Source organism: Moschus berezovskii, chromosome 8, assembly GCF_049115385.1.
Source record: "Moschus berezovskii isolate FMDL1 chromosome 8, NW_MosBer_1.0, whole genome shotgun sequence".
In the NCBI taxonomy this organism is placed as follows: Eukaryota; Metazoa; Chordata; class Mammalia; order Artiodactyla; family Moschidae; genus Moschus; species Moschus berezovskii.
In genome coordinates, this window is record NC_142467.1 from 103,267,811 (window position 1) to 103,286,338 (window position 18,528).

Consider the following 18,528-nt stretch of genomic DNA (forward strand, 5'->3'; position numbering starts at 1 on the left):
TTTTTGAATGATTAATGCAACTCATAACTATTACTTCAGGGAAATAGAAAAAAAATTGCTTGGGGTGACATGTGTCATTTAGGAAGCAGTTATTGTTAATAAATCTATGATGCCCCATCAAAGAATAGAATCTCCAAAAGTTTTGACCCAAAGGTAGGAAAATTTTGAAGTAGGAAAAAATAAAAGCTGCCTATACATAAGACTAAGGGAAAAACTTAATAAGGAGAGTTCCTAAAATTGCATAAAGATGCTGAATCCAAAGATGAAAAGAAAAATGAAAATACCAGGAAACAAATAGGAGAAAATTTTATTTCACAATGATCAAAGATTCACAGTTTCTTGTTCTGAGGCTTTGAGTTATGCAATCCAGGGGATTAGGATATTGGGCCTTTTAACCTTGGCATAAAGTAGAATCTCTTCAGAGCCCCTTGTATATCTTGATTTCTCAGACTGTAGATGAAGGGGTTGAGCATGGGTGTGACCACAGTGTACATCACCGAGGCATTTGTACTTGAATATGAGCTGTGGGTAGCAGCAGAGCTAAGGTAAACTCCTAAGGCTGTAAAATAAAATAGGGAGACAACCAAGAGGTGGGAAACACAGGTAGAAAATGCTTTATATTTCCCTTGAGCAGATGTGATTTTGCATATGCAGGAAACTATTTTAGAGTAGGAGTAAAGGATACCAGCAAAAGGACCAACACCCATCAGGACAGCTGCAAAATGCATCACTATGTTATTAAGAAAGTTGTCAGAACTGGCAAGTTGTACCATCTCACTGAGTTCACAAAAAAAGTGGGGGATTTGCATTTCTGGACAGAAGGACAATCGCAGCACCATTAAGCTGTGTAGCAAGGAATATAAGGCAATCAGCACCCAGGATATCAGAACCAGGAATGCACAGAGGCAAGGGCTCATAATGACTGTGTAGTGCAAAGGGTGGCAGATGGCCGCATACCGATCATAGGCCATCATACACAGGAGAATGTCATCTAATTCTGCAAAAAGAATGTAAAAATACATCTGGGCGATGCAGCCTTCATAAGTGATAACTTGGCTCTCTGTCTGGATGTTCCACAGCATCTTTGGGATGGTGGTGGAGGTGAAGCAGATGTCTACAAAGGACAGGTTGGAGAGGAAGAAGTACATGGGGGTGTGGAGGTGGGAGTCCGAGCTGACAACCAGGATGATGAGCAGGTTTCCAAACACAGTGATCAGGTACATGGAGAGAAAAAGCCCAAATATGAGGGACTGTAGTTCTGCTTCCTTTGAAAGTCCCAGAAGAAGAAATCGTGAAATTTGTGTAGTGTTACTTGGTTCCATGGGGTGGAGGTGACTACCAGGAAAAAGGAAAGTAATGACAATTTTCACTCACACTAATTCACATAACTGAAATACTGTAATTTCTATTTAGCCTTCAGGAAGTTGATGTTAATATTTTATTTGCAGATAAGTTCTCCTATAAAGTATGTGTGTATGTTGAGCCGCTTCATTTGTGTCCCACTCTGTGCAGCCCCAAGGACCGTAACACCCCAGCGTCCACTGTCTATGGGATTTCCCAAGAAAGAATTCTGGTGTGGTTTGCCATGCCCTCCTCCAACTGTTATTTCCAACACAGGGATTGATCCTGCATCTCTTGAATGGGTGTTGCATTGCAGGCAGATTCTAAACTACTGAGTCACTGCAGAAGCCCCTTGAAGCTGTACTTCATTTCATTTCTGACTAGTAATTTCTGTCCCATTCTCATCACATTTGCTAAGAGGTCATATATTCTAGAGTTTTAATGTGACATTCCTTCATTCTTTTGAGAAATACATATTCAGTGCTAACCATGTTCCAAGAACATGGAGACAAGTAGAAAATGCTGAAAAACAAACCTCTGGAAACCCAAGGATAGTGAATGAGGTTATGCTAATAAAATATGTCAGAATATGCGATAGATGCTATGATGAAACAAAGCCAGGTATAAAAGAGAGTGGTAGGAGGTGTTATTTTGTCCTGAATGTTCAGAAAAGTCCAGCAAACTAGGTGATGTTTGAACAGATTCCTAGAGAAAGAGACAAGGAGCTAGAGTGATGTCAGAAGTGTGTGCCTGGAAGAGGGAGTTGCCACTGCTAAGGACCTGAGGAAGATGCTGTCCCACATGTTCAATAGCAAACAAGGAAGCCAGTGGGGCAGAGGGAAAAGCAGGAGGGGAGTGATTAGAGATGGTGTCAGGGATGCTGAGGAACAAGGTGGCCTTCCTGCTACAGCTGAACCTTCAGTCCACAGAGAATCTCTCCTTCCATGTGTTTCCTTGCACATTTTCAATTTAGCTAAAAAACCATCCTATGAATTATATCAGATTCGCTTCTTGGTTCAATCTGTTGCGCTGATCTTTGTATATAAGTCATTTAGCGTATGGGTCCAGGTGTATCTGCTGTTAAGAACCATTCTCCCTTTCAAAACAAAAGCGAGCACGCGCACACACACACACACACACACACACACACACACACACCATGTTCTGTGTTGTGTCACCATCATATTTTGGTCACCCAGATTCACCCTCTTTAGGCTGTCAGTGGTTACAGCTCAGCAGGTCAGGTCTAATAATTATTCTCCAAAAGAATATATAATTTTTACTGTGAAATACCAGTTTATAAACTCTTGGCACAATAAATGTGGGGTTCATTTTTGGTACAGTCAATTTCTGCTAGGTATTTAGTGAAGAATAAAATTTGTGAGAGTGAAAGAAACAGAGAGAAATGAAATGGATATATGGACATTAAGGGAAATAATACCCAATATACTCAGTGACTCCTGAGACAATGCAATAAAAGATGTTTCCTTGCTTCATCAACATTCCAACTCCAGTGAAATCTCCTTAATATCTGGAAAAATAATAGAGAAAAATATATTTTGTCCAAGAACATTAAAAAATGATATGACATGGAATATCTTACAGTTTGAATATCCCAAGAGGAAAAGAAAAAAATGGAATATAAGCTACCAATTCAATATCAGAAATAGACAAAATACAACAGAAGTTGGATATGTTTTATATGAAGCATATAAAGCAGTAGAAGATTTCTTTTTCTTAAGGGCTTCCCCTATTTGTTTCCTCTTGTTCATAAATAAGATCCTTATACTTATTTTCTACTTGTACTGGAAGCATTTTGTGCCTCCTATTCCTTCTAAAGGGATTTTCTTGGTGGCTCAGAAAATAAAGAATCTGCTTGTCAATGCAGGAAACATAGGTTCAATACCTGGTCAAGAAGATCCCCTGGAGAAGGAAATGGGAGCTCACTCCAGCATTCTTGCCTGGGAAAACCCATGATCGAAGAAGCCAGGTGGATTACAGTCCATGGGGACACAAGAATTGGAGCAACTCAGCGACTAAACCACTAATATCATTCCTTCTGAGCATCTACGATTACCATTTAATTGTCAAGATTGACACTTTCATTTTCAAGTGCAATGTTCACTTTATTTTTAGACCATAAATAAGTGCATTAATATTAGGAAAACCAGAAAATGACCACAATGACCTCTGGCCTCTTGCTATGCAAGATTGGTCCTCAGGTGACCTCAAGTACACTTTCCGGGCTTCCATCATCACTGACCCTCTCCTGCAGGGTCTGTGGAGTTCTCAAACTCACCTGTCTGCAGATTGAGAAAGAAAGTTTTCCCTGTAGAAGTCAAAATTCCTCCCTAAATGATTACTGATGCAGACAGAATTTTCGTCCCCAAATAAGAAAACAGGAAGTGATAAAAATCAAGCATTGGTTCCCAGACAGATGTAGAACTTCAAAAGCAAGAACCAGGTCCTCCCAAACCAAAGTGGCAGAGGCTGAGGGACTGCTGAAGAGGAGATATTTGGATCTTCCTGTGTCAGCTCATTATGCATGTTTCCTCTGATTACTCCATCCTCTAAATACATGATTTCCCATGGGAACATTTTTCTGGACAGAATGGATTTTTTCCCCTGCTAATTCTCTGTCCTAAGACACTGCATTATAAGTTAGGTGAATTCATTTTTTATTACTCTTCCCTCTTAATTCTCTTGATTCTAAATCCCTACGTTTCTCAGCATGTCATCACACCTCTGAGTATAAAATTTTCTTTAAACTTTAACATTGAGGATTTGGCTTGACTAGGTCCCTCGGGTCTTTAACACTTTGATTTGGGGCAGGGACAGAACCACTGAAATCTCTAAACATTACTGTTCTCTTCGCTGTTTTAGTATAAAACCTTGCTCAATATACTCCTTGGATGAATGATAGTTTCTCCAAGTCAATTGGAAATTTCCCAGTTATATCAGAAGTTAAGCTATCCTTTATCCCCTCACTACTAAATGTTTGTACTTAGAGATATTTACATGTTGATATGCACCATGAACTATCTTAGTGTATTATGTGTGTGTGTGTGTGTGCTGTGCTCAGTCACATCTGAGTCTTTGTGACCCTATGGCCTGTAGCCTGCCAGGCTTCCTCTGTCTGTAGGATTTGCCAATCAAAAATACTGGAGTGGGTTGCCTTTCCATTCCCCTGGGATCTTCCCAATGCAGTGGTCAAACTCACATGTTCTGCATTGCAGGCAGATCCACCAGGTAGATCAGGCAGTAAAGAATCTGCCTGCATACAGGAGATGCAGTATATACAGATACAATATACAGATACATATGTGTGTGTGTGTGTGTGTGTGTATGAGTTGGTGAGTTCCCAAGCATCCACATGAGATGAATGGTTGCTTGGGAAACTGACTGTGAATCACAGCAGAGGCTCAGACATGAAGCAATGTCTAAGCAGGGCCATGACTTCTATTACTGGAGCTTACATGGGCTTCACATCAGAAGCAACCCCAATCACTGACTACAGCTGTGTGCCACAGCCCACCCCCTATCCATATCAGAAGTCCAAGCAAGTCCCTGTTCCCTGCATTTACAGCCCATACCATAATAAGAACAGCAGCCCTACTGTTGTGACAAAAGAGCTTCAGACCCAGAGATGCTTCTGAGCAGGGGAGGGCCAACTGTTGGTGGTGTTTACAGAGACAGTGCATCAGAGCAGTCTGCATCGCAAGCTCTGCCCAGGCCAACAGGTCCATGCCCCACCATATGTTCAGGGCCTCACCTTAGCACTTCTTGTTCCAGCACTGCTCCCCTCTGGGTCGACCAAGCTGGTGCAGGAATGGGGAAGCACACTCTTAGACGGAACAAAATCAGCTCATACCTGACCCTCAGAGCTTCTGATCTAGCAACTTGGGAGCTGTCTCCCTCCCATTAGGCCAGTATTGGCCACAAATCAAAGAGGAAGCCGTAACTCATACCTGATTCAAGCCCTAAAAACATGCCTGAAAAGCAGCTAATGAAAGAGAAACAGTTTACCAGATTTGGAATCAATGCATTAGTAAAGATGACATAAAACTCCATTTACTCAAGCTAAAATGATTCAAAGAATCTTTCAAAAGAAGTTTTATTTCCAGTATTCACCCTGTGCATTTTGTTAATAAGTGGAAGACCATAAAATATTTAATTCTCTGAAAAAAAACAGACTGATGAAACAGTGATCATTTTAACAGGGAACTATAAAATAAAAACTAGTTAGAACTGAACACTACAAGAAAGGAAATGACCAACAACTAGAAGTAATTAATGTATACCGGGTAATACAGAAGAATGCATAGATAACTGAAATATAGAATCATGGAAATGACTCAGTCAGAAAAGAAAAAAAAAAAAACTAACTAAAAATGAGACTATTTTGAGTGATGTTTGACTACATTAAGAACACCAACATTGGCATAACTGTAGTGTCCAGAAGGAAAAGACAGGCGAGATAGTCAAAAAGTATTTGGAAAAATTATGGCTGAAAACCTTCTCAAAGATGAATAAAAAACCAGATTCAGGTACCAGAAGATAACAGTGTCCCCGAAAAATGACAGCCACAAGAACAACAACAAGATCCATCCATGAAAACTGCAATATAAAAGATACGGGTTTCTAAAGGAAGCAAAAAAACAGCAGCATTATATAAAAATGTGCCCTATAAGTCTATCAAATGATTCCCCCCTCTTTTTTTTTGTAGAAACATTGCATATCAGATGGGAGAAATCTGATATATTTAAAGTGATGAGTGGGAAAAACCTACAAACTAGGGCATACTACCCAGAAAGACTATAATTTAGAATTGAAGGAGAGATAAGAAACTCTTCAGACAAGCAAAGACTGTAACAATTTTTCAATTCTAAGCCTACTCGACAAGGAATGATGTAGAATCTTCTCTAGGAAGGAAAGAAAAAGGCGTAACAAGTGGGAAGAAACTATATGAAAGTCAAAATTCCACTAGTAAAGGCAAACGTGTAGAAGGGCTGAGAATCAAATCACTCAAGCTAGAATGAAAATTTAATAGACAAAAAGAATTTCTAAAGTCAAGTATAGCTACAATAAGAATTAAAGGGATAAATAGTGACGTATTAAACATGACAACAAACACAAATATAGCTCAGGAAGTGAAACTGTAGTGAATATTTGAAAGTGCAGGAACTTAAAAGACAGCCTGTTTTAAAAAGAAAATACAGATTTAAGTCATCATATAAAAACCCATTTTTAACATACACCAAAAAAGCTGCACTAGATACACAAAAACTAGAGAGAAAGAAACACAAGCATTATTACTTTGTTGTCTAGTCGCTCAGTCTTGTCTGACTTGTTGCTACCAGATGGACTGCAGCACACTAGGCTTCCCTGTCCTTCAACATCTCCTGGAGGTTGCTCAAAGCATACCACTAAATAAAACATCAAACCAAAAGAAACACACAGAAGGAAAAAATAAGAACTGCAAAAGCAAGAAACAAAGAACACACTGGCAATACCTATGGTTAATCTCTATCAGTGTCAGCAAACTAAATGTTCTAATAAAAAGACATGACTCTTAACAAATTTTCATAAATCTAAGATATCCCACCAAAGAAATGAAATTTCCAAACATTTTTTCTTCAAAGGTATGTAAATTGTGGAGTAGGAGAAAATAAAAATTGCCTGTTTATAACATTGAGAATAAAGCTTATTAAAGAAAGTGCCAAAATTGTATAAATATGCTGAATCCAAAGAAGGAAAGAAAAATGGAAATTCCAGAAAATTCCAAAAAACTGCATGGCAGAAGAGGGGAACAAGATGGCAGAGGAATAGGACGGCGAAACCACTTTCTCCCCCACAAATTCATCAAAAGAACATTTGAACGCTGAGTAAATTCCACAAAACAACTTCTGAATGCCGGCAGAGGACATCAGGCACCCAGAAAAGCAGCTCATTGTCTTCAAAAGGAGGTAGGAAAAAAACATAAAAGATAAAAAGAGAGACAAAAGAGGTAGGGATAGAGCTCTGTCCAGGGAAGGGAGGCTTTAAAAAAGAGAGAAGTTTCCAAACACTAGGAAACACTTTCACTGGCAAGTCTTTGGCGAGGCTTGGAACCTCAGAGGGCCACATAACCAAGAAAAAGAAAGAAAGAATTAAAACCCACAGATTACACACCCAACGGTAACTCCCAGTGGAGAAGCAGAGCAGATGCCCGCATCCGCCATTAGCAAGTGAGGGCTGGGCAGGGAGGAGCCGGCTGAACTGCTTAAAGTGAGGACTGGGCCTGAATGCCACGAGGGCAATCTGAGACAGCTAACTGGAGATAGCAAACCAGACTGTGGGATAACTACCCTGTGAAAAGGCAAAAAGCCCTAACCTAAGACTCCTCCAGTCCCGCTCATAGAACAAAGGACTGAGCAGAGCTATCCAGCTGCAGAAGGCCCACCCCTGCTGAGATAGGCAGGGGAGGGCAGCCAGAGCTGGAAGGGGGCAATCGTGGCCCCAGAAAGGCATCCGATACCAAACTGCAGGCAGGCTTCATTTCTAACCAAGACATCTTGTGTTTCTGGCCGGTCAACATTGGCCTGAGAAGGTGCGCCAGTTGTACACCCAGAAAACCAAGTGGGAGGAACCAGGGAGGTGACAAGAGGGAGTGACCACTCTCTGCAAATACCTGGTCACCTGAGCTGCTCAGACTGGGGAAGGGCACAAAACGCAGGCCCAACCAAGTCTGCGCCTTTGTGGAGTACCCAAGTACCTGAACCTGAATGGCTTAGACCTGGGATGTGCATGGAACCCAGAACCAGTCTGAGACAGTGCTCAACAGAGCAAAATAGAGTCTGTGCACTGTAGACTGGAACAGTACACACGCCATGAGTGCGGGCAAGTCCAGTGTGGCCGAGACATTGCGAGCACTCCCCACAGATGCCAGATATATTTGTCTGAGGCGTTCCTCCCTTCCCAGAACAGGACTGAACAGTTCAGTTCAGTTCAGTCGCTCAGTCGTGTCCGACTCTTTGCGACCCCATGAATCACAGCACGCCAGACCTCCCTGTCCATCACCAACTCCCAGAGTTCACCCAAACTCATGTCCATCAAATCGGTGATGCCATCCAGCCATCTCATTCTCTGTCGTCCCCCTTCTCCTCCCACCCCCAATCCCTCCTAGCATCAGACTGTTTTCCAGTGAGTCAACTCATCGCATGAGGTGGCCAAAGTATTCAGCTTTAGCATCAGTCCTTCCAATGAATACCCAGGATTGAGCTCCTCTAGAATGGACTGGTTGGATCTCCTTGCAGTCCAAGGGATTCTCAAGAGTCTTCTCCAACACCACAGTTCAAAAGCAACAATTCTTCAGCGATCAGCTTTCTTCACAGTCGAACTCTCACATCCATATATGACCACTGGAAAAACCATAGCCTTGACTAGACGGACTTGGGTTGGCAAAGTAATGTCTCTGCCTTTTAATATGCTATCTATGATGGTCATAACTTTTCTTCCAAGGAGTAAGCGTCTTTTAATTTCATGGCTGCAATCAGCATCTGCAGTGATTTTGGAGCCCCCAAAAAATAAAGTCTGACATTGTTTCCACTGTTTCCTCATCTATTTCGCATGAAGTGATGGGAACAGATGCCATGATCATAGTTTTCTGAATGTTGAGCTTCAAGCCAACTTTTTCACTCTCCTCTTTCACTTTCATCAAGAGGCTTTTTAGTTCTTCTTCACTTTCTGCCATAAGGGTGGTGTCATCTGCATATCTGAGGTTATTGATATTTCTCCTGGCAATCTTGATTCCAGCTTGTGCTTCTTCCAGCCCAGCGTTCCTCATGATGTACTCTGCATAGAAGTTAAATAAATGAGCCTCAAAAAGTGTCCACCACCGTCCCCTAGTGTCAGGGCGGAAATTAGACAACGAATTTACAAGCAAACAGAAGCTAAAACAGAGGGAACCATTTTGGAAGTGACAGATAGAGAAGTATAGAGGATACTGCAAGAATAAGACTGAAAACCAGAGGCAGGAGGCTTAAATCCAAAACCTGAGAACACCAGAGAACTCCTGACTCCAGGGAACATTAATCGATAGGAGCTCATCAAACGCCTCCATACCTACACTGAAACCAAGCACCACCCAAGGGTCAACAAGTTCCAGAGCAAGACATACCATGCAAATTCTCCAGAAATACAGGAACATAGCCCTGAGCTTCAATATACAGGCTGCCTAACGTCACTCCAAACCCATTGACATCTCATAACTCATTATTGGACACTTCATTGAACTCCAGAGAGAAGAAATCCAGCTCCACGCACCAGAACACTGACATAAGCTTCCGTAACCAGGGAACCTTAACAAGCCACCCGTCCAACCTCGCCCATAGCGAGTAAACGCCACAATAAAGATAACTCCACAAACTGCCAGAAGATGGAAAGGCCACCCCAAACACAGCAATATAAGCAAGATGAAGAGGCAGAGAAATACCCGGCAAATAAAGGATCAGGATAAATGCCCACCAACACAAACAAAAGAGGAAGAGATAGGGACCTGATAAACAATTCTGAATAATGATAGTGGAAATGATCCAAAATCATGAAAACAAATGGAGTCAAAGACAAATAACCTGGAGACATGGATTGAGAAGATGCAAGAAAGGTTTAACAAGGATCTAGAAGAAATAAAAAAAGAGTCAATATACAATGAATAATGCAATAGATGAGATCAAAAACACTCTGGAGGGAACCAACAATAGAATAACAGAGGCAGAAGATAGAATAAGTGAGTTAGAAGACAGAATGGTAGAAATAAATGAAGCAGAGAAGAAAAATAAAAACGAATTAAAGGAAATGAGGACAATCTCAGAGACCTCTGGGACAATGTTAAACACCCCAACATCCGAATCATAGGAGTCCCGGAAGAAGAAAAGAAGAAAGACCATGAGAAAATACTTGAGGAGATAATAGCTGAAATTTTCCCTAAATTGGGGAAGGAAATAATCACCCAAGTCCAAGAAACCCAGAGAGTTCCAAACAAGATAAACCCAAGGCAAAATACCCAAAGACACATATTAATCAAATTAACAAAGATGAAACACAAAGAACAAATATTAAAAGCAGCAAGGGAAAAGCAACAAATAACACACAAGGTGATCCCCATGATGATAACAGCTGATCTTTCAATAGAAACTCTTCAGGCCAGGAGGGAATGGCAGGACATACTTAAAGTGATGAAAGAAAATAACCTACAGCCCAGATTACTGTACCCAGAAAGAATCTCATTCAAATATGAAGGAGAAATCAAAAGCTTTACAGACAGGCAAAAGCTGAGAGAATTCAGCATCACCAAACCAGCCCTCCAACAAATGCCAAAGGACCTTCTCTAGACAGGAAACACAGAAAGGGTGTATAAACTTGAACCTAAAACAATAAAGTAAACGGCAACAGGATCATACTTATCAATAATTACCTTAAACGTAAATGGGTTGAATGCCCCAACCAAAAGACAAAGACTGGCTGAATGTATATAAAAACAAGACCCCTATATATGTTGTCTACAAGAGACCCACCTCAAAAAGAGGGACACACACAGATTGAAAGTGAAGGGATGGAAAAAGATATTCCACGCAAATAGAGATGAAAAGAAAGCAGGAGTAGCAATACTCAGATAAAATAGACTTTAAGACAAAGGCTGTGAATAGAGACAAAGAAGGACACTACATAATGATCAAAGGATCAATCCAAGAAGAAGATCAGTTCAGTTCAGTTCAGTATATATGCACCCAACATAGGAGCACTGCAATATGTAAGACTAATGCTAACAAGTATGAAAGGGGAAATTAACAACACAATAATAGTGTGAGACTTTAATACCCCACTCACACCTATGGATAGATCAGCTAAACAGAAAATCAAAAGGAAACACAAACGTTAAATGATACAATAGACCAGTTAGACCTAATAGATATCTATAGGACATTTCACCCAAAAACAGTGAATTTCACCTTCCTCTCAAGTGCACACGGAACTTTCTCCAGGATAGATCACATCCTGGGCCATAAATCTAGCCTTGGTAAATTCAAAACAATTGAAATTATTCCAAGCATCTTTTCTGACCACAATACAGTAAGACTAGATCTTAATTACAGGAGAAAAACTATTAAAAATGCCAACATATGGAGGCTTAACAACACGCTGCTGAATAACGAACAAATCATTGAAGAAATCAAAATATGCATAGAAACGAATGAAAATGAAAACACAACAACACAAAACCTCTGGGACACTGTAAAGACAGTGCTAAGGGGAAGGTTCATAGCAATAAAGGCATACCTCAAGAAACAAGAAAAAAGCCAACTAAATAACCTAACTTTACACCTAAAGCAACTAGAAAAGAAAGAAATGAAGAACCCCAGGGTTAGTAGAAGGAAAGAAATCTTAAAAATTAGGGCAGAAATAAATGCAAAAAAACAAAAGAGACCATAGCAAAAATCAACAAAGTCAAAAGCTGGTTCTTTGAGTGGGTAAATAAAATTGACAAAACTCTAGCCAGACTCATCAAGACACAAAGGGAGAAAAACCAAAGCAATAAAATTAGAAATGAAAAGGGAGAGATCACAACAGACAACAAAGAAATACAAAGGATCATAGGAGACTACTATCAGCAATTATATGCCAATAAAATGGACAACATGGAAGAAATGGAAAAATTTTTAGAAAAGTACAACTTTCCAACCTGAACCAGGAAGAAATAGAAAATTTTAACATACCCATCACAAGCACAGAAATTGAAATTGTAATCAGAAATCGTCCAGCAAACAAAAGCCCAGGTCCAGACGGCTTCACAGCTGAATTCTATCAAAAATTTAGAGAAGAATTTACACCTATCCTACTCAAACTCTTCCAGAAAATTGCAGAGGAAGTTAAACTTGCAAACTCTTTCTATGAGGCCACCATCATCCTAATACCAAAACCTGACAAAGATGCCACAAAAAAAGAGAACTACAGGCCAATATCACTGATGAACATAGATGCAAAAATCCTTAACAAAATTCTAGCAATCAGAATCCAACAACACATTAAAAAGATCATACATCATGACCAAGTGGGTTTTATCCCAGGAATGCAAGGATTCTTCAATATCCGCAAATCAATGTAATACACCACAATAAAAAAAATGAAAAATAAAAACCATATGATTATCTCAATAGATGCAGAGAAAGCCTTTGACAAAATTCAACATCCACTTATGATAAAAACCGTCCAGAAGGTGGGAATAGAAGGAACATTCCTTAACATAAAAAAAGCTATATATGACAAGCCCACAGCAAACATTATCCTCAGTGATGAAAAACTGAAAGCGTTTCCCCTAAAGTCAGGAACAAGACAAGGGTGCCCACTCTCACCACTACTATTCAACATATTTTTGGAAGTTTTGGCCATAGCAATCAGAGCAGAAAGAGACAAAAAAGAATCCAAATTGGAAAAGAAGAAGTAAAACTCTCACTGTTTGCAGATGACATGATCCTCTACACAGAAAACCCTAAAGACTTTACCAGAAAATTACTCGAGCTAATCAATCAATGTAGTAAAGTTGCAGGATACAAAATCAACACACAGAAATCCCTTGCATTCCTATATACTAATAATGAGAAAATAGAAAGAGAAATTAAGGAAACAGTTCCATTCACCGTTGCAATGAAAAGAATAAAATACTTAGGAATATATCTACCTAAAGAAGCAAAAGACCTATATATAGAAAACTATAAAACACTGGTGAAAGAAATCAGAGAGGACACTAACAGATGGAGAAATATAGCGTGTTCATGGATTGGAAGAATAAATATTGTGAAAATGAATATATTATCCAAAGTAATTTATAAGTTCAATGCAATCCCTATCAAGCTACCAACAGTGTTTTTCACAGAGCTAGAACAAATAACTTCACAATTTCTATGGAAATACAAAAAACCTCGAATACCCAAAGCAATCTTGAGAAAGAAGAATGGAACTGGGGGAATCAACCTGCCGGACTTCAGGCTCTACTACAAAGCCACAGTCATCAAGACAGTATGGTACTGGCATAAAGACAGAAATATTGATCAATGGAACAAAATAGGAAGCCCAGAGATAAATCCATGCACCTAAAGACACCTTATCTTTGACAAAGGAGGCAAGAATATTCAAAGGAAAAAAGACTATCTCTTTAACAAGTGGTGCTGGGAAAACTGGTCAACCACTTGTAAAAGAATGAAACTAGAACATTCCCTAACACCATACACAAAACTAAACTCAAAATGGATTAAAGATTTAAATATTAAGCCAGAAACTATAAAACTCCTAGAGGAGAACATAGGCAAAACACTCTCCGACATAAATCACAGCAGGATCCTCCATGACCCACCTCCCAGAATATTGTAAAAAAAAGCAAAAGTAAACAAATGGGGCCTAATTACAATGAAAAGCTTCTGCACAGCAAAGGAAAAGACAGCCTTCAGAATGGGAGAACATAATAGCAAATGAAGCAACTGATAAAGGATTAATCTCAAAAATACACAAGCAACTACTACAGCTCAATTCCAGAAAAATAAACGACCCAATCAAAAAAATGGGCCAAAGAACTAAACAGACATTTCTGCAAAGAAGACATACAGATGGCTAACAAACACATGAAAAGATGCTCAACATCACTCGTCATCAGAGAAATGCAAATCAAAACCACAATGAGGTACCATTTCACGCCAATCAGAATGGCTGCTATCCAAATGTCTACAAGTAATAAATGCTGGAGAGAGTGTGGAGAAAAGGGAACCCTCTTACACTGTTGATGGGAATGCAAACTAGTACAGCCACTATGGAGAACAGTGTGGAAATTCGTTAAAAAACTGGAAATAGAACTGCCATATGATCCAGCAATCCCACTGTTGGGCATGCACACCGAGAAAACAAGAATTGAAAGAGACACATGTACTCCAATGTTCATCACAGCACGGTTTATAATAGCCAGGACATGGAAGCAACCTAGATGTCCATCTGCAGACGAATGGATAAGAAAGCTGTGGTACATTTACACAATGGAGTATTACTCAGCAATTAAGAAGAATACATTTGAATCAGTTCTAATGAGGTGGATGAAACTGGAGCCTTTCATACAGAGTGAAGTCAGCCAGAAAGAAGAACACCAATACAGTATATTAATGCATATATACGGAATTTAGAAAGATGGTAAAGATAACCCTGTATGCGAGACAGCAAAAGAGACACGGATGTATAGAACAGTCTTTTGGACTTTGTGAGAGAAGGCGAGGGTGGGATGATTTGGGTGAATGGCATTGGAACATGTTCATTATCATATGTGAAATGAATCGCCAGTCCAAGTTCGATGCGTGATACAGGATGTTCAAGGCTGGTGTACTTGGATCAACCAGAGGGATGGGATGGGGAGGGAGGTGAGAGGGGGGTTCAAGATGGGGAACATATTGCACCCGGGGCAGATTCATGTCAATGTATGGCAAAACCAATGCAATAATGTAAAGTAATTAGCCTCCAATCAAAATAAATACATTTTTAAAAAATCCTCTAAAAAAACCTGCATGGCAAATAGAAGGGGAAAAGGTGAAAGCAGTGATAGATTTCCTATTCTTGGGCTCCAAAATCACTGTGGATGGTGACTGCAGCCATGGAATCAGAAGATGATTGCTTCTTGGCATGAAACCAATGGCAAACCTAGACAGTGTGTTGAAAAGCAGAAATATTATTACTCTGCCAACAAAGGGCCTTATAGTCAAGGTTATGGTCTTCCCAGTGGTCACATACGGTTGTGAGAGTTGGGTTGTAGAGAAGGCAGAGTGTGGAATAATTGATACCTTTGAACTATGTTGCTTGAGAAGACTCCTGATAGTCCCTTGGACAGCAAGGAGATCAAACCAGTCAGTCTTAAGGAAGATCAACCCTGAATATTCACTGAAAGGACTGATGCTGAAGATGAAGTTCCAGTATTTTGGTCACCTGATGCTAACAGATGACTCATTGGAAAAGTCCCTGCTGCTGGGAAAGATCAAGACAGAAGGAGAAGAAGACATCAGAGGATGAGATGGCTGGATGGCATCACCAATGCAAGAACATGAAATTTGGCCAATTCTGGGAGATGGTGAGGGACAGGCAGTTCAACCATGTGGCAATCCGTGGGGTCACAAAGAGGTGGGCACACCTGGGTAACTGATAAACAACAGACTAAATGCTCAAATGAAAAGATATAACTCCTAATAAATTCTTCATAATTCTATGATACTCCATCAAAGAAATGGAATCTCCAAACATTTTTGATGCAAAGAGAAGAAAATAGTGGGTAGGAAAAAATAAAAGCTGGCTATATATAAGACTGAGAGTAAAGCTTAAAAAGAGAGTTCCTGAAAGGAGATCAATCCGTGTTCATTGGAAGGACTGATGCTAAAGCTGAAACTCCAATACTTTGGCCACCTCTTGAGACGAGTTGACTCACTGGAAAAGACTCTGATGCTGGGAGGGATTGGGGGCAGGAGGAGAAGGGAACGACAGAGAATGAGATGGGTGGATGGCATCACCGACTCGGGAGTTGGTGATGGACAGGGAGGCCTGGCGTGCTGTGATTCATGGGGTCGCAAAGAGTCAGACAAGACTAAGCGACTGAACTGAACTGAACTTAAAATTCTATAAAGATACTGAGTTCAAAGAAGGAAAGGAAAAATGGAAATCCCAGGAAATCAGTCCGAGGAGCAAATTTTATTTCACAATGATCAAAGAACAATTTCTGTCTTTGATACTTTGAGTTATACAATCCAGAGCACTAGTATAATTGGCCTTTTATCAGATCAGATCAGTCGCTCAGTCGTGTCCGACTCTCCGCGACCCCATGAATCACAGCATGCCAGGCCTCCCTGTCCATCACCAACTCCCGGAGTACACTCAAACTCATGTCCACAGAGTCGGTGATGCCATCCAGCCATCTCATTCTCCGTCGTCCCCTTCTCCTCCCGCCCCCAACCTTTCCCAGCATCAGAGTCTTTTCCAGTGAGTCAACTCGTCTCATGAGGTGGCCAAAGTATTGCAGCTTCAGCTTTAGCATCAGTCCCTCCAGTGAACATCCAGGATTGATCTCCTCTAGAATGGACTGGTTGGATCTCCTTGCAGTATACGGGACTCTCAAGAGTCTTCTCCAACACCACAGTTCAAAAGCATCGATTCTTCGGCGATCAGCCTTCTTCACAGTCCAACTCTCACATCCATACATGACCACGGGAAAAACCATAGCCTTGACTAGACAGACCTTGGTTGGCAAAGTAATGTCTCTGCTTTTTAATATGCTATCTAGGTTGGTCATAACTTTCCTTCCAAGGAGTAAACGTCTTTTAATTTCATGGCTGCAATCAGCATCTGCAGTGATTTTGGAGCCCCCAAAAATAAAGTCTGACTCTGTTTCCACTGTTTCCCCATCTATTTCCCATGAAGTGTTGGGACCAGATGCCATGATCTTAGTTTTCTGAATGTTGAGCTTCAAGCCAACCTTTTCACTCTCCTCTTTCACTTTCATCAAGAGGCTTTTTAGTTCCTCTTCCCTTTCTGCCATCAGGGTGGTGTCATCTGCATATCTGAGGTTATTGATATTTCTCCCAGCAATCTTGATTCCAGCTTGTGCTTCTTCCAGCCCAGCGTTCCTCATGATGTACTCTGCATATAAGTTAAATAAGCAAGGTGACATACTTGGCATCAAATACAATCTCTTTAGACTCTCTTTTATATCTCGGTTTCTCAGACTGTAGATGAAAGGGTTCAGCATGGGTGTGACCACAGTGTACATCACAGAGGCAATTGTACTTGAATGTGAGCTGTGGGTAGCAGCAGAGCTAAGAAACACTCCTAAGGCTGTAAAATAGAATAGGAAGACAACTGAGAGGTGGGACACACAGGTGGAAAATGCTTTATACTTCCCCTGGGCTGATGAGATTTTACATATGCAGGAAACTATTTTACAGTAAGAGTAAAGGATACCAGCAAAAGGACCAACACCCATCAGGACAGCTGCAAAATAATCACTATGTTATTAAGAAAGTTGTCAGAACTGGCAAGTTGTACCACCTGACTGAGTTCACAGAAAAAGTGGGGGGATTTGCACAAGTGGACAGAAGGACATACGCAGCACCATTAAGCTGTGTAACAAGGAATACAAGGCAATCAGCACCCAGGATATCAGAACCAGCAGTCCACAGAGCTGGAGGCTCATGATGACCGTGTAGTGCAGGGGGTGGCAGATGGCCACCTACAGATCATAAGCCATCACACTCAGGAGAATGTCATCTAATCCTCCAAGCAGTATGTAAAAATATATCTGGGTGATGCAGCCTTCATAGGTGATACCTTTGCTCTTGTTCTGGATATTCCAAAGCATCTTTGGGATGGTGGTGGAAGTGAAACAGATGTCTACAAAGGACAGGTTGGAGAGGAGGAAATACATGGGGGTGTGGAGGTTGTAGTCTGAGCTTATGGCCAGGATGATGAGCAGGTTTCCAAATACAGTGATTAGGTACATGCAAAGGAAAAGCCCAGATATGAGAGGCTGCAGTTCTTGTTCTTCTGAAAGTCCCAGAAGAAATTCTGAAATTCGTGTATTATTTTCTGATTCCATGGGGTGGAGGTGCCTTATAGGAAAAAGGAAAATAACATGACTAGTTTGCACAAAAACTGGCATAATTCACATAGCTGAAATGCTGTAATTTCTATTTAGCCCTCAAGTAATTGATCTTAATTCTATATATATATATATATATATAGAATTAAGATATATATATAATTGGAGGCTAATTACTTTACAATATTATATTGGTTGGTTTTACCATACATTGACATGAATCTGCCCTGGGTGTACATGTGTTCCCCTTCTTGAACCCTCCTCCCCCTTCCCTCATCCTTTTATCCTCCCTCTGGGTCATCCCTGTGCACCAGTCCCGAGCATCCTGTATCATGTGTCAAACCTGGACTGGTGATTCGTTTCACATATGATAACGTACATGTTTCAATGCCATTCTCCCAAATCATCCCACCCTTGCCCTCTCCCACAGAGTCCCAAAGACTATTCTATACACCTATGTCTCTTTTGCTGTCTCGTATATAGGGTTATCATTACCATGTTTCTAAATTCCATATATATGTGTTAGTGTACTGTATTGG

General features: G+C 40.5%; 1 protein-coding gene and 1 pseudogene across 1 annotated transcript; both read right to left on the minus strand.

The window, feature by feature from the left end:
* Positions 1-374: 374 nt before the first annotated feature.
* On the minus strand, positions 375-1,358 carry LOC129558445 (olfactory receptor-like protein OLF4). Its single transcript, XM_088838402.1, has one exon. It carries the CDS (start codon positions 1,320-1,322, stop codon positions 375-377), a length of 948 nt encoding a protein of 315 aa, XP_088694528.1. The 5' UTR covers positions 1,323-1,358.
* A 3,904-nt stretch (positions 1,359-5,262) lies between these two features.
* Positions 5,263-17,986, minus strand: LOC129558444 (olfactory receptor-like protein OLF4; annotated as a pseudogene).
* Between the last annotated feature and the right edge of the window lie 542 nt (positions 17,987-18,528).

Coding starts and splice junctions, on each gene's coding strand:
- LOC129558445 (XM_088838402.1), bottom strand. CDS start 1,322: ATGGAACCAAGTAACACTACACAAATTTCACGATTTCTTCTTCTGGGA.